At 52.4% G+C, this 14,863-nt stretch overlaps 2 protein-coding genes across 2 annotated transcripts; both read left to right on the top strand.

The window, feature by feature from the left end:
• Nucleotides 1-547: 547 nt before the first annotated feature.
• Nucleotides 548-12,148, top strand: J4E78_000752 (uncharacterized protein; the record flags this gene model as incomplete). Its single annotated transcript, XM_049361414.1, has 4 exons — nt 548-602; nt 683-840; nt 890-11,404; nt 11,459-12,148. The coding sequence occupies 4 exons, from the start codon at nt 548-550 to the stop codon at nt 12,146-12,148; spliced, it is 11,418 nt and encodes a 3,805-aa protein (XP_049226697.1).
• A 1,294-nt stretch (nt 12,149-13,442) lies between these two features.
• J4E78_000753 (uncharacterized protein) lies at nt 13,443-14,832 on the top strand (the record flags this gene model as incomplete). The annotated part of the gene is made up of 2 exons (XM_049361415.1): nt 13,443-13,836; nt 13,898-14,832. The coding sequence occupies 2 exons, from the start codon at nt 13,443-13,445 to the stop codon at nt 14,830-14,832; spliced, it is 1,329 nt and encodes a 442-aa protein (XP_049226698.1).
• Nucleotides 14,833-14,863: the final 31 nt, after the last annotated feature.

A 14,863-nucleotide genomic window follows, 5' to 3' on the forward strand; every position in this document is an offset into this window, starting at 1 on the left:
ATCACGTCCCAAATCACATAAGAAGCACACATCAACACCAGGTTGCCAGAACCAGCTGAAGTCTGGTGTGGAGAGATGACTGTTGGATATATGCCGGACATGGATTGGAAGGTGCCACCCGCACGGCGCACAGGGGTGGCGCCGACCAATGAGAGCGACGCGCTAAGTTTTGGGGGTCGGCGTGCCTCCCTCGCTCGTCAGCTCCAGGCTAAGTGCTCTGCAGAAGCTCATCCATCACTCCAAGTCGCGACTCCATACCCGCACTCGGGACGCGCCCTCGCCCCACCACCAGGCCTCACTTCCACAATAACGATTGTAATGACCATATAGGCCATCCCGCCTGCACCTTCCTTTTCAAAATTTAATATTCGACACAGCAGCGACCTGCACCCGATTCCGCACACCACCGCGTGCCACCGAGACCAATGCGCCTGTCTTCCGCTACATTGATCGCGCCACATACTGGATAGCTGCGCCATTGCAGGGCACAGTCTACGAGGACTTCGACAAGGTGGAGGAGCGGCTGTAGGCTGCACGCAACATCGCCATGGCGACTCACAACTTCGAGGCTATGGCCTCCAAGTTGGACGACCCAAACTCTGGTACACAATACATTGCGCGCGCTGCATGCCCACAACATGCGCGCGCATCATCACAAGAGAACATCGGCTGACTGGCGCAGATCTCAGAGTCAAGGGCACCCAGGCGATCGAAATCCGGGACAACATTGAGAACTACTGTCAAGGACAGCAGTACGCCTCGTTCTTGAATCACCTCGTCCCTGTGTTCCTCAAGACATTAGATGGCAACCCAGTCTTCATTTCCACGTCGCCCGAACAGGTGAGCGCACGACTTGCGACAACTCTACAGCCTTCTGACTCAGAAACAGCGCATACGGAACTGTGTCCTCGAGATCCTGCACCGTCTTCCGATGAACCCGACCGAAGCCATAGAACCGCACGCGGCCAAGATCGTCGACAAACTCATGAGCTTGGTGAAGCTGGAGAACGAGGACAATGCGGTTCTGTGCATGAAGACCATCATGGACTTTCAGCGCCACCAAACCAAGGCGCTCGCGGACCGAGTTCAGCCATTCTTGGATCTGATTCAGGAAATGTTCGAGACGATGGAGCAGGCGGTGCACGATACCTTCGACAGCAACACGACAGCTTCAGCCTCGCAAGGCGTTCCTTCCACCCCGAACAACCACCAATTCTCCCAGTCCCCACGCCCGAGCTCGCCAGCGACTGCCCTCACATCTGGATCCGCAGGGGATATTGGATCGGAACACCAGCAAACGCGCATGCTGCTCAAGGGAATGCAGTCGTTCAAGGTCCTCGCAGAGTGTCCAATAATTGTGGTATCTCTATTCCAGGCCTACAGGAACTGTGTGAACAAAAACGTGAAACTTTTTGTACCACTGATCAAGAACGTACTCTTGCTTCAGGCGAAGCCACAAGAGAAGGCACATGAGGAGGCCAAGGCGCAGGGCAAGATCTTCACTGGTGTCAGCAAAGACATTCGCAACCGCGCGGCATTTGGCGACTTCATAACAGCTCAGGTTAAAACCATGAGTTTTCTGGCTTACCTACTTAGGGTGTATGCAAACCAGCTGAACGACTTCCTTCCGACCCTTCCTGATATCGTCGTCCGACTGCTCAAGGACTGTCCACGCGAAAAGTCCGGCGCACGGAAAGAGCTACTAGTCGCTATTAGGCATATCATCAACTTCAACTTCCGCAAAATCTTCCTCAAGAAGATTGACGAGCTACTGGACGAGAAGACATTGATCGGAGATGGCCTGACAGTGTACGAGACCATGCGTCCGCTCGCATACAGCATGCTGGCCGATCTAATCCACCATCTGCGAGAATCTCTGTCGAAAGAGCAGATCCGACGCACAGTTGAGGTTTACACGAAGAATTTGCACGACACATTTCCCGGAACCAGCTTCCAGACCATGAGCGCGAAGCTTCTGCTGAACATGGCAGAGTGCATCGCGAAATTGGAACCTAAGGAGGACGCGCGATACTTCTTGATCATGATACTGAATGCCATCGGTGACAAGTTCGCGGCAATGAACCGACAATACCACAATGCTGTCAAGCTCTCAGCTCAGTACAGCCAACCGTCCATTGATGCGGTCGACGAGAACCACATGGCCGTTCAGGAAAACCCCCCGGATTGGGACGAAATCGACATTTCCAACGCGACACCCATCAAGACGTCCAATCCACGAGACCGGAGCTCCGATCCCATCGCCGACAACAAGTTCCTGTTCAAGAACCTACTCCATGGGCTGAAGAATCTTTTCTATCAGCTAAGAGCCTGCAACCCAGCCAAGATCAAGGACGAGATTGATCCGACCAACGCGTCTGCAAACTGGCATGAAGTGTCGTTTGGCTACAACGCGGAAGAGGTGGAAGTTCTTATCAAGCTTTTCCGCGAAGGTGCCAAGGTGTTCCGTTACTACGGTACTGAAAAGACCCCTGAAACACAAGGCTTGTCACCGGGAGATTTCATGGGCAACCAACATATGATGTCGAGTGGCAAGGAAGAGAAGGACCTTTTGGAGACGTTCGCGACTGTCTTCCACCACATCGATCCAGCCACGTTCCACGAAGTGTTTTCATCCGAGATACCCCATTTGTACGATATGATGTTCGATCACCCGGCGTTACTTCACGTTCCACAGTTCCTTCTCGCTTCCGAGGCTACATCACCCAGCTTTTCGGGGATGCTGTTGCAATTTCTTATGGACCGAATCGAAGAGGTTGGCACTGCCGATGTGAAGAAGTCCTCCATCCTCCTTCGCCTCTTCAAACTTTCCTTCATGGCCGTTACGCTCTTCTCTGCCCAGAATGAGCAAGTGCTATTACCACACGTCAGCAAGATCATAACGAAGTCGATTCAGCTATCCACGACTGCCGAAGAACCCATGAACTACTTCCTCCTGCTTAGGTCATTGTTCAGAAGTATTGGTGGCGGTAGATTCGAGCATCTGTACAAAGAAATTCTTCCCCTGCTGGAAATGCTACTCGACGTGCTCAACAACCTTCTTTTGACGGCGCGCAAGCCGGCTGAAAGGGATCTCTTCGTTGAACTATCTCTCACAGTGCCAGCACGACTCAGTAACTTGTTGCCACATCTCAGTTACTTGATGAGGCCACTGGTCGTTGCTCTGCGTGCTGGCTCGGATCTTGTCGGTCAGGGTCTTCGTACTCTAGAGCTCTGCGTGGACAATCTCACCGCCGACTATCTGGACCCGATCATGGCCCCAGTCATCGACGAGCTGATGGCTGCACTATGGGAGCATCTGAAGCCTAACCCGTACAGCCACTTCCACGCTCATACCACGATGCGCATTCTTGGAAAGCTAGGCGGACGCAATCGCAAGTTCATCACTGGCCCACCAGAGCTGGATTTCAAACCGTACTCTGATGATCAGTCATCTATTGACATTCGACTCATTGGATCTACCAAAGACCGTGCCTTCCCCGCAGCGATAGGCATCGACACCGCCATCGCGAAGCTCCACGAAATCCCAAAGACTCCAGCAGCCAAAAAGTCCGACACGTTCCATAAGCAACAGGCTCTTCGCCTCATCACCGCACATACGAAGCTGCTGGTCGGTTTCGACAGCTTGCCAGAAGACTTCGCCCAGCTAGTACGCCTGCAAGCGAACGACTTGTGTGCCAAGAAGTTTGATGTGGGATACGACATCCTCACCGCATCAGAGCGCGAAAAGTCCATCACTAAGAAGACTGTAGAACAAGAGACTCTCAAGAAACTGCTGAAGGCGAGCATCTTTGCTGTTTCGGTACCTGAGCTGAAGTCGGAAGCGGAGGCTCTGGTAAGCAACTTGGCAAAGCACTTCACGCTTCTGGAGCTTGGAACGCAATTTGCCACTCTGAAACACAAGAACAAGCCGTTCGATGTGCATTCAGGAGAAGGGCCTGTCGTGATCGAGAGCGATGTCATCTCTGAAGCTATTGGCGAGTCTCTGGCGTCAGAACACGGCGCAGTGCGGGACGCTGCTGAGCAAGCCATCATCACAATGCGCGATGCTACGAAGGCAATCTTCGGCAATGATAGTTCCTTGGACAAGTTCGTGTTCTTCAATGAGCTGTCAAGTACGTTTTGCCACAACTGTCATGCTGATGACTGGTTCATGAAGTCTGGCGGAACTCGGGGTATTGAAATCATGATCAAACAACTGGGTCTTCCCCAATCATGGCTCGTACCCCGCCATTTCGAACTTGTTAGGGCACTCAACTTTGTCATGAAGGACATGCCTATCGATCTCGACTCGAAGACGCGCATACAAGCAGAGGGCCTCATCCAAGACCTCATCCGACGCTGTCACAAGAAGACGACCAAGGAAGATTTCGATAAGGGCAACAACATTACCCTGAAGCTCTGCCAACAGCTCGTGGGTGATCTCTCGCATATGAACAAGAGTGTGCGAGACGCAACCCAGAAGGCGTTCCAGGTGTTGTCAGATGTGACCGAGTTGAGCGTCAGCGACCTGATCACGCCGGTGAAGGATAGACTCATCTTACCGATTTGGACCAAGCCGCTGCGAGCACTACCGTTCAGTATTCAGATTGCCTACATTGACGCGATCACTTTCTGTTTGAAGCTCAAGAACAACATCCTCGAGTTCAACGAACAACTGACGAGATTATTGATGGAGTCTTTGGCACTAGCCGACGCCGAAGACGAGCACTTGGCAAGTAAGCCTTTTGAGCAGCGGAACGCAGATCACATCGTCAACCTACGAGTTGCATGCATCCGTCTCCTCTCCACCGCTCAAACCTTCCCTGAGTTTAGCACGACACCGCCGAACCAGACCTTCCTCCGCATTATCGCTGTCTTCTTCAAGTGCCTGTATTCGAAGTCTCCAGAAGTGATTGAGGCGGCGAACATCGGCCTATCTGGCGTTATCTCAGCTACAAACAAACTGCCCAAAGATGTCCTCCAGAGTGGACTTCGTCCTATCCTTGTCAACCTCCAGGATCCAAGGAAGCTCTCTGTCGAGAATCTTGACGGTCTGGCACGGTTGCTGAAGCTCCTCACAAACTACTTCAAGGTGGAGATTGGCACACGTCTCCTTGATCACCTTAAGAGCATTGCGGACCAGAACAGTCTGCAGAAGATCTCGTTCACTATGATCGAGCAGAATCCCAAGATGAAGATCGTCACCGGTATCTTCAACATCTTCCACCTGCTCCCGGCGGCCGCTGCGACGTTCCTCAAGCAAATCATCGAGAAGGTTATCGAGCTTGAGACGGCTCTTAGAAGGACGCACTACAGCCCCTTCAGAGAGCCGTTGATCAAGTACCTCTGTATGTATCCCAAGGAGGCTTGGGACTACTTCGCACCCGATTTGAAGGACCAGACCCAGGGACGCTTCTTTGCACAGCTACTCGAGAACCCAGCAAGCGAAGTACTTCGTAAGCAGGTGACAGAAGATGCGTCTGGCTTCCTGAGCGCCATGAACCCTGAGGGTACCGAGAAGGAGAAGTGCCAGGCTCAACTCAACGGTATTCACATTGCGTACGCTCTCAGCCAATCCGAAGAGACGAGTAACTGGCTCGTTTCGAACGAAGAGCTGCGAAAGGGTCTCTTCGACGCAGCCAGGGGACTGGAGAAGAAGCTCAGGGTGAACACCCTCGACTCGGAGCTACGTCTGGCAACAGAACAAGCTGGTGATCAGATTATGATCATCTTCACCACGTACCTGAAACAAGAACCGAACAATCTGGATTTCTTCTTCGAAGTAGTAGATGCGGTCACATCTGAGGAGTTGAAAGCCTCACCGCGCCTGTTCGATTTCATCTATGACCAGATCATCTCCAGTGAGTCTGTGGATTACTGGAAGACGATTGTGAACAAGTGTATCGATCTGTACACTTCCCGTAACTCTTCCCAGAAGACGAAGACGTTCATCTTCCGCTACATCGTCAACCCCATCTTCGCCATGGATGTGAAACGCAACTGGGACAGCCTGTTCGGTCCAAAGGCCAAAGGTACCAAGTTCATGGACAAGGCCATGACTGAGGCAATCCACAGCCGGCTCTGGAAACCGCAGTCCACCCTGGAGCTCTCAGAAGACACGGCCCAGCTTGGTGTCGACCACTCACGGATGGAACTCCTTCAGCTTACCACCCTCCTCCTCAAGCACTACCCCGGGATGATACAAGATGCTCGCAAAGACGTCATCAAGTTTGCTTGGAACTACATCAAGCTTGAAGACATCATCAACAAGTACGCCGCTTACGTGCTCATCGCCTTCTTCATCGCTGCATTCGACACGCCTGTCAAGATCGCCGTTCAAGTCTATCAAGCCCTTCTCAAAGCACACCAAAACGAGGGTCGATCGTTGGTAATGCAGGCGCTTGAGCTTATGGCTCCTGTCCTGAAGAAGCGCATGCCAGGTGGTGACGCCAAGATGCCTCGCTGGATCCAGTATCCTCGCAAGATTTTATCCGAGGAAAGCTCGAACCTGCAGCAGCTGATGAGTATCTTCAATTTTGTGGTTCGTCATCCGGACTTGTTCTACGAAGGCCGTGAACATCTATCCTCCATCATCATTACGGCGTTGTCAAAGATTGCGCAACCTCCGAATCCCTCGACCGATGCAAAGAAGCTCGCGTTGAATCTGATCAGCCTAATCAGAACATGGGAAGAACGTACAGCAAGCGAGAGCGCCGGTCCTGTCGAGCGTCCATCTCAGTCGCCTCAAGCACTAAAGAGGCGAGCAGACGGGTCGGCAGTAGTCACTAACTCTTCATCGAGGGGTTTCGTGGCCGGACCTGGCATTCGTATGATGCTTATCAAGTATCTGATTCAGTTCATCGCCTATCTTCCAGAACGCTTCCCTGTGGCTTCACCAAAATCCAAGGACCCGACAGCGGTCACCACCACCACACCACAACCTGCGGAGATATGCAAGAAGGCTGTGCAGTTATTGCATGACTTGCTCTCGCCACGATTATGGAGCGATCTGGACCTGGATCTCATGCTCAGCAAGAAGATCGAGGAGATCCTGTTGACCGAGATGAAGCAAGAGGACAAACCGGAAGTGTTCAGCACACGCATGATCAACACGCTCCAGATCGTAAAAGTCATCGTGAATGTCAAGTCGGATGACTGGGTACTGCAGCGCATTCCTCAATTCCAGAAGATCTTGGAGAAGCCAATTCGTTCTGAGAACCCAGACGTGCAGGCCAGTCTTCACGCAACCGATGAGTCGGACGACGGCACAATGAAGCTGAAGCCTATCCTCAAGCGCATCCTCGAGGTCATGCCTGAGCCTGTTACGGATGATGAAGGCAACATTGAAGAATCGCCCTCTACCGAATTCGTAAACTTCCTTGGTACGATTGCTACGGAAGCTCTCTCCAATAGCTCCTACGTCAGTGCCATCAATATCTTGTGGACCTTGTGCCAAAAGCGGCCTGAGGAGATCGATCAACACATTCCACAGGTCATGAAGGCCTTCCAGGGCAAGATGGCCAAGGACCACCTTGCCGGCACCAGCGGCATTCCAGGACAGCCAGTACCACCTGCTATGCGCCCCGAAGGAGCCAACCCACCTACTGATCCTCGTGAGGTCGAGATTCAGACTGATCTGGTACTGAAGACAGTTGACATCCTGGCTGCGCGCATGAACGAGCTTGGCGAGAACCGAAGGCCATATCTCAGCGTGCTGGCTTCACTTGTTGAGCGCTCTCAGACCAACTCTGTCTGTATGAAGGTACTAGATCTCGTCGAAGAATGGATCTTCCACTCCACCGAGCCAGTGCCTACGCTTAAGGAGAAGACGGCAGTCCTAAGCAAGATGTTGCTCTTCGAGCACCGCGCCGACACTTCGCTACTGACTCGCTTCTTGGACCTGGTAATTCGTATCTACGAGGACCCCAAGATCACTAGGAGTGAGCTTACCGTGCGGATGGAGCACGCATTCCTGATTGGTACTCGAGCGCAGGATGTTGAGATGCGCAACCGATACATGACCATCTTTGATAAGAGCTTGAGTCGCACAGCAGCCAGTCGCCTGAGCTACGTGCTTGCGTCCCAGAATTGGGATACACTCTCCGACAGCTACTGGCTCAGTCAAGTCATCCACTTGATGTTTGGATCGGTCGAAATGAACACGCCGGCACAGCTTCATTCGGAAGATTTCCGTCTCATGCAACCCACCGCTTTATTTGGTTCATATGGCAGGGATCCGAGGATCGCCGACGTCATGGTTGATGACGAACTGGAAAATCTTGTAAACGGTCATCGCCGCTTCTGCAATCAATTGGCCGACATCAAAATCAAGGACATCTTCGAACCACTTGGTCACCTACAACACACCGATAGTAACCTTGCTCATGACATCTGGATCGCTTTCTTCCCGCTGGCATGGACGGCGCTTACGAAGGATGACCAAAGCGATCTTGAGAAGGGTATGGCCGCGCTGCTCACCAAGGACTACCATTCTCGTCAACTCGACAAACGACCCAACTGTGTTGCGACCATGCTTGACGCCATTGTCCATGCTAGACCGCGAGTTAAGTTCCCGCCTCACATCATGAAGTACCTCGCTCAGACCTACAACGCATGGTACACGGCTGCTGTCTACATGGAAGACTCCGCTATCTCACCTGTCGTGGATGTCGAGAAGCTACGCGAGAGCAACCTGGACGCCTTACTGGAAATTTACAGTGGCCTACAAGAGGATGACCTGTTCTACGGAACATGGCGGCGACGTTGCCAATTCATAGAGAGTAACGCTGCTCTATCATACGAGCAGTGCGGCATCTGGGACAAGGCACAGCAGATGTACGAGGCTGCCCAGATCAAGGCCCGCACCTCAGTTCTGCCGTTTAGTACTGGAGAGTACATGCTTTGGGAGGATCACTGGGTGATTTGCGCGCAGAAGCTTCAGCAATGGGAGATCTTGAGCGACTTTGCTAAGCACGAGAACTTTAATGATCTTTACCTGGAATCAACCTGGCGCGTATTCGATGCTTGGCAGAACGCTGAGACCCGCGAGCAGCTTGATGCAACTATCAAAGCTGTCAGCGACGCGCCCACACCACGACGAGTATTCTTCCAAACTTTCATGTCTCTTCTCAAGCTTCACAACAAGCAAGAATCGCAACCGGAGTTCCATCGACTGTGCGATGAATCCATTCAACTTTCGATCAGAAAATGGCACCAGTTGCCCAGACGCATTACCCAGGCCCATATCCCGCTACTTCAACACTTCCAGCAGCTCGTCGAACTTCATGATGCCAGTGTTATCTGCCAGAGTCTTGCCCAGACTACGCAAGTCAACCTTGATGTCAAATCTCAAGAGCTGAAGCTGCTCCTCAGCACTTGGCGCGACCGCTTACCGAACTTTTGGGACGACATCAACGCGTGGCAAGACTTGGTAACCTGGCGACAACACATCTTCCAGTTGATTAACGGCGTCTACCTCAACCTCCTCCCGCCGACTCAGAACAACGCTAGTGGCAACTCCTTTGCCTACAGAGGTTACCACGAGACGGCATGGATCATCAACCGCTTCGCGCACGTCGCACGCAAGCACAACTTGCCAGAAGTCTGCATCAACCAGCTTGGACGTATCTACACCCTCCCAAACATCGAGATTCAAGAAGCTTTCCTCAAGTTGCGCGAACAGGCCAAGTGTCACTACCAGATCAAGGCCGATCTCAACAGTGGGCTGGACGTGATCAACAACACCAACCTGAACTACTTTGGACCCAACCAGAAGGCAGAGTTCTACACGCTCAAGGGTATGTTCCTGGCCAAGCTGGGTCAGAAGAACGAAGCCGGCGAGGCATTCGGTACCGCGTTGTACTTCGATATTAAGCTCCCGAAGGCATGGGCGGAGTGGGGCCGATACAACGACATGCTCTTCAAGGAGGAGCCGCAGAATCTGGAGAGGGCCGAGGCAGCACTCAGCTGCTATCTCGAAGCAGCCAGCCAGTTCAAGAACGCCAAGTCAAGGAAATTGTTGGGACGTGTGTTGTGGTTGCTCAGTTTGGACAATCCGGAGAGGAAGTTGGCGGAGAAGTTTGAGGAGTTCAAGGGTGATACACCGGCATGGTATTGGATAACTTACATTCCACAGTTGTTGAACAGTCTGTCACGACAGGAGGCGCCGATCGCCAGATCCATTCTCGGCAAGTTGGCGAAGACGTATCCTCAGGCATTGTACTGCCATCTTCGAACAACGCGAGAGGATATGGCGGTTCTCAAGAAGACGCACGAGCAGAAGGAGGCAAAAGAGAAGGCTGCAAAGGCCAAGCAACAACAGGGGCAAGGGTCACCCGCAACGAAGCAGGCTTCGCCAGAAACCCGACCCGGATCCAGCACCGGCAGCCGGCCAACAACCGCAGGTGCGGACATTAAGGCTGCTGCGAACGGCACGCCCAACGGCACTGTCAAGACAGAAACTGCTACGCAAGATGGTGCACCAGCTCCTAGCGACGCAGCCCCAGCGCCGAAGAAGCCGTGGGATCATGTCGAAGAGATCAGCGCTATCCTCAAAACGGCTTTCCCTCTCCTCGCCCTCTCCATGGAGACGATGCTTGACCAGATCCAGAAGAACTTCAAGTGCCCACCTGACGAGGATGCGTATCGACTCATTGTTGCTCTGCTCAACGATGGTCTGTCATATGTCGGTCGCCAGCCTAACCTATATGCGAGGGAGATCAAGCTACCGCAATCAACTGAAGCAAACATAACACGTTTCGCCGAGTCGGTCCTCCCGCCCCACATTCGCAAGGCTTTCGAAAAGGACTTTGTTACCAACAAGCCAACGATGTACGAGTACATCCAGAAGCTGCGCACATGGCGAAATCGCTTCGAGGAAAGGCTCGATCGCAGGAAGCTCACAGTTCCGCTCGAACAGTATACGCATCAGCTTAGTGAGTTCCGCTTCCTCAAGTTCGACGATGTAGAAGTGCCTGGGCAGTACCTGCAACATCGCGACAAGAACTCCGACTTTGTGCGCATTGAACGCTTCCTGCCAGATGTGGAGCTGGTGCGCGGTGTCGGTATTTGCCATCGCCGTCTCAAGATTCGTGGTCACGATGGAAGCGTGCACCCCTTCGCTATTCAGTTCCCGGCTGCTAGAAGTTCCAGGCGCGAGGAGCGTATCCTACAACTCTTCCGCATCTTCAACGGCATACTGGCTAAGCGCAAGGAGAGCCGGCGAAGAAATTTGCAGTTCCATCTTCCGCTTATGGTACCGATTACCCCTAGTGTGCGTATGGTACAAGACGACCCGTCATATATCAATATGCAAGGTATTTACGAGGATTACTGCCGGAAGAATGGTATCAATAAGGATGAACCCGTGCTCTTCAGCATCGAGAAGCTGCGAGCACTCCAGCCAGTAAGTTCTTCAGACGTGCATGCAAGCCGCCGGTCTCTAACCCAGCCCCAACAGAAGAACCTTGACCACGCCAACAGCATTCGCCTCGAGACATTCGCTGCTGTGCAAGAGAAATACGTGCCCCCAACGGTCATCCAAGACTACTTCCGTGCTACCTTCCCCACCTTCGCCGACTTCTGGCTCTTCCGCCGTACCTTCAGCTACCAACTCGCTGCGCTCACGTTCATGACCTATGTCATGCATATGAATACGCGCTTCCCCCAGAAGATCAGCGTCTCGCGCTCTAGCGGCCGCATTTGGGGTTCCGAACTGATCCCGAGCATGGCAGTTGGTAAGCCCATCTTGCACAACTCGGAACCAGTACCTTTCCGCCTCACACCCAACCTACAAACTCTCATGGGGCCGTTGAATCTCGAAGGCATCTTCGCTCCTAGTGTCATGACAGTCGCGCGCTGTTTGATTGAACCCGAGGGCGAGCTAGAGATGCAACTCAGCATCTTCATGCGCGATGAGATGAACCACTGGTTCACCTCGCAGCACAAGGCCAGCCAGCTTACTCCCGAGGTGCTCAGGGAGAGTGTGCAAAGTAATAGCGATCTGGTAGTCAAGAGGGCCAGCGCGATTGGTAGCCTACCCACGGGCGCCAATCTACCTGCGAACCAGACAGTAGTGGACTTGGTGGCTGTTGCGGTGCATCCGGCCAAGTTGAGTCAGTGCGATCCGCTCTGGATGGGTTATCTGTAAGGGTCTGAGTTCATTGAGGAGATCGGTGTTTGGTGTTTTTGAAAAAGGGGACATTGAATGCTTTATGGGGACTTTGATGGGCAAAAGAAGAGAACATTGAGGAGTTTGGGCATTTTCATATTTATGTTGCGTTAGGTATGCAAGGCGTTGATATAAACGGTCAGGGAGGTATAGTTGTTAGGTTCATTCGGACAAACTTGCTCTTTTAGCTTCTTATCTGTATGTTTTGCGGCACATGCCTCGTGCGACATGGCGTTGTACTAGTAGATATTTTGTATGGAATACAGTTACATGTACCTAAATCTTGACGAATGGTTCGTTGTGCATCATGGCGATAGATCTTGGCCCTGATTGCCCTGTCTTGCTCTCGCGGATGTGCTGTGCGGCGTAGTACACGTATCAAAGATACGATAAATGAACTCGTCGTGAGTTGGGCGAGATGCGACTCGTCTCGTTCCGATCGTTTCCGAGAGTTCCGATATCAACGCGTCACCCGCTGAGGCGAACCCACATGGACAGCTCCATTCCCAGCCACCATCTCTCCCTAAGGATGAATCTACTCAGCAGTGTCAACATATATTTTGCTGCTTGCGATACGTTTTTTTCTCGGGACATTTTGCTACGGAAGGAACTCATCAAATGGTCTCAATGCACGTTGGTCCTTCATAAGTTGTGAACCCGTGTTTCCACGAATCCCTTCCTAGCTCACGACATCGGCTTCGGCTCGCGCCTGTTCATCTCCACGAACACCCAACAGATAGTAATCCATCAATCAATCTGGCAAAGCGGCCTCAAGGCGTGCGCCACCGAAGTTCGAGGCGTACACGTTGAAACACGTTTATACTAAGCATTACGACAAGCATTACCGACATGACGGTCGTCGGCTCGCTTGCTTCAGGCTTGTTCGCGATAGATGAGCTGACGCGCGCTCTAGCATGCTTCTGGAAATTTCGGACAATTTATCTGTCTTCCACGGGGGATGAACGTACTCCCATGGCGAACACGGTCTGCTAGATCAGTAAACATAACGGCAGCGTGGTGCTTCTCGTCGCAGCCTTTGGATTTTCCGGGGGTGCAACATAGGGGCGCTATCATTTCTGCGGGCCCACCAGGGACATGAGATTGGCATCGATCTGTGCTAGGATTTGCAGATGGCCTTCGTGTCTAGCCTCACCATCCACGTATATCCCACTCTACTCTCAGGCTTCGATTCTCTCACTCTTCAGTCTTGTTTTCGTTGTCGCTCGTTTTCACTCCAGTCATTCGTTCCTGTTGAGCAGGTCTTTCATTCACGATGCATTTTTCGCAATTCCTGCTTGCAGCGGCTGCTATTGCACCGGCACTCGCACAGCTGTCGGGCAAGGTCGGGCCTTTAACCACTCACGCGGCCAAAACGGCCAAGAAGAGCTGCAACGTTATGGATTATGGCGCGAAAGCCGATAAGTCCACAGATCTTGGACCAGCCCTTCTCAAGGCATTCACTGCTTGCAAGGCAGGTGGTACTGTCGTTGTTCCTTCCGGAGACTATGCCTTGAACACCTGGGTCACGTTTGAGGGTGGCAAGGCGTGGGCGCTGCAGCTTGACGGCACCATCTACCGTACGGGTACCGATGCTGGAAATATGATGTTCATCAGGAATGCCAACGATTTCGAGATGTTCAGCAGCACTGGCAAGGGTGCTATTCAGGGTACGCAAGGATGCTATTCGAGATCGGTCATGTTCCGTCACAGTGCTGATCACAATTACAGGCAATGGTTACCAAGACCACAAGAACGGCAAGCGAAATGGCGCGCGTCTTCTTCGCATTGAGAAATCGACCAACTTTGGGATCCACGACATAATTCTTGTCGACGCGCCCATGTTCCACTTCGTAATCAACAACTGCACGAACGGCGAAGCCTACAACATGGCGATCCGCGGAGGCGACTGGGGTGGTCTCGACGGTGTCGACGTCACCTGTACCAACTGCTGGGTACACGATATCATGGTGACTAACAAAGACGAGTGCGTAACCGTAAAGTCGCCTTCCAAGAATGTCCTGATCGAGAATATCTACTGCAACTGGAGCGGTGGCTGCGCCATGGGCTCTCTTGGCGCTGATACTGCCATCTCTTCCGTTGTATACAAGAACATCTACACTTGGAAATCTAACCAGATGATGATGGTAAAGTCTAATGGTGGCAGCGGCTACGTCGAAGATGTTGTTTTCGAGAATTTCATCGGTCACGGCAACGCCTGGTCTCTAGACATCGATCAAAAGTGGGCTTCGATGAGCGCTATTGCTGGCAATGGCGTGCAGTTGAGCAACATGACATTTAGAAATTGGAAGGGAACAGTCGAATACGGCCTGAACCGCGGGCCTGTCAAAGTCGTCTGCGCAGAAAAGGCGCCTTGCACAGACATTACCATCGAAGATTTGGCCATGTGGACTGAGAAAGGCAGCAACAACATCTATCAATGCCAGAATGGTTACGGTAGCGGATTTTGCTTGAAGAAGGGAAGTGGGGGCGCTTATCCAGCCACTACCAGCACTCAAAATGCTGCACCCACTGGTTACTCTGCACCTACCATGAAAGAGAACCTCCAGACTGCGTTTGGTACAGCCAGTCCCATTCCTATTCCTACGATGCCGGCAAGCTTCTACCCGAACACACCACCGATTACGAAACTTGCTGGCCATTAACTCCACTTCGCCGAGCACTCCATGTTCGCTA

This window comes from Alternaria triticimaculans (assembly GCF_023758025.1).
Source record: "Alternaria triticimaculans strain BMP 0046 chromosome Unknown scaffold_1, whole genome shotgun sequence".
NCBI classification, from domain to species: Eukaryota; Fungi; Ascomycota; class Dothideomycetes; order Pleosporales; family Pleosporaceae; genus Alternaria; species Alternaria triticimaculans.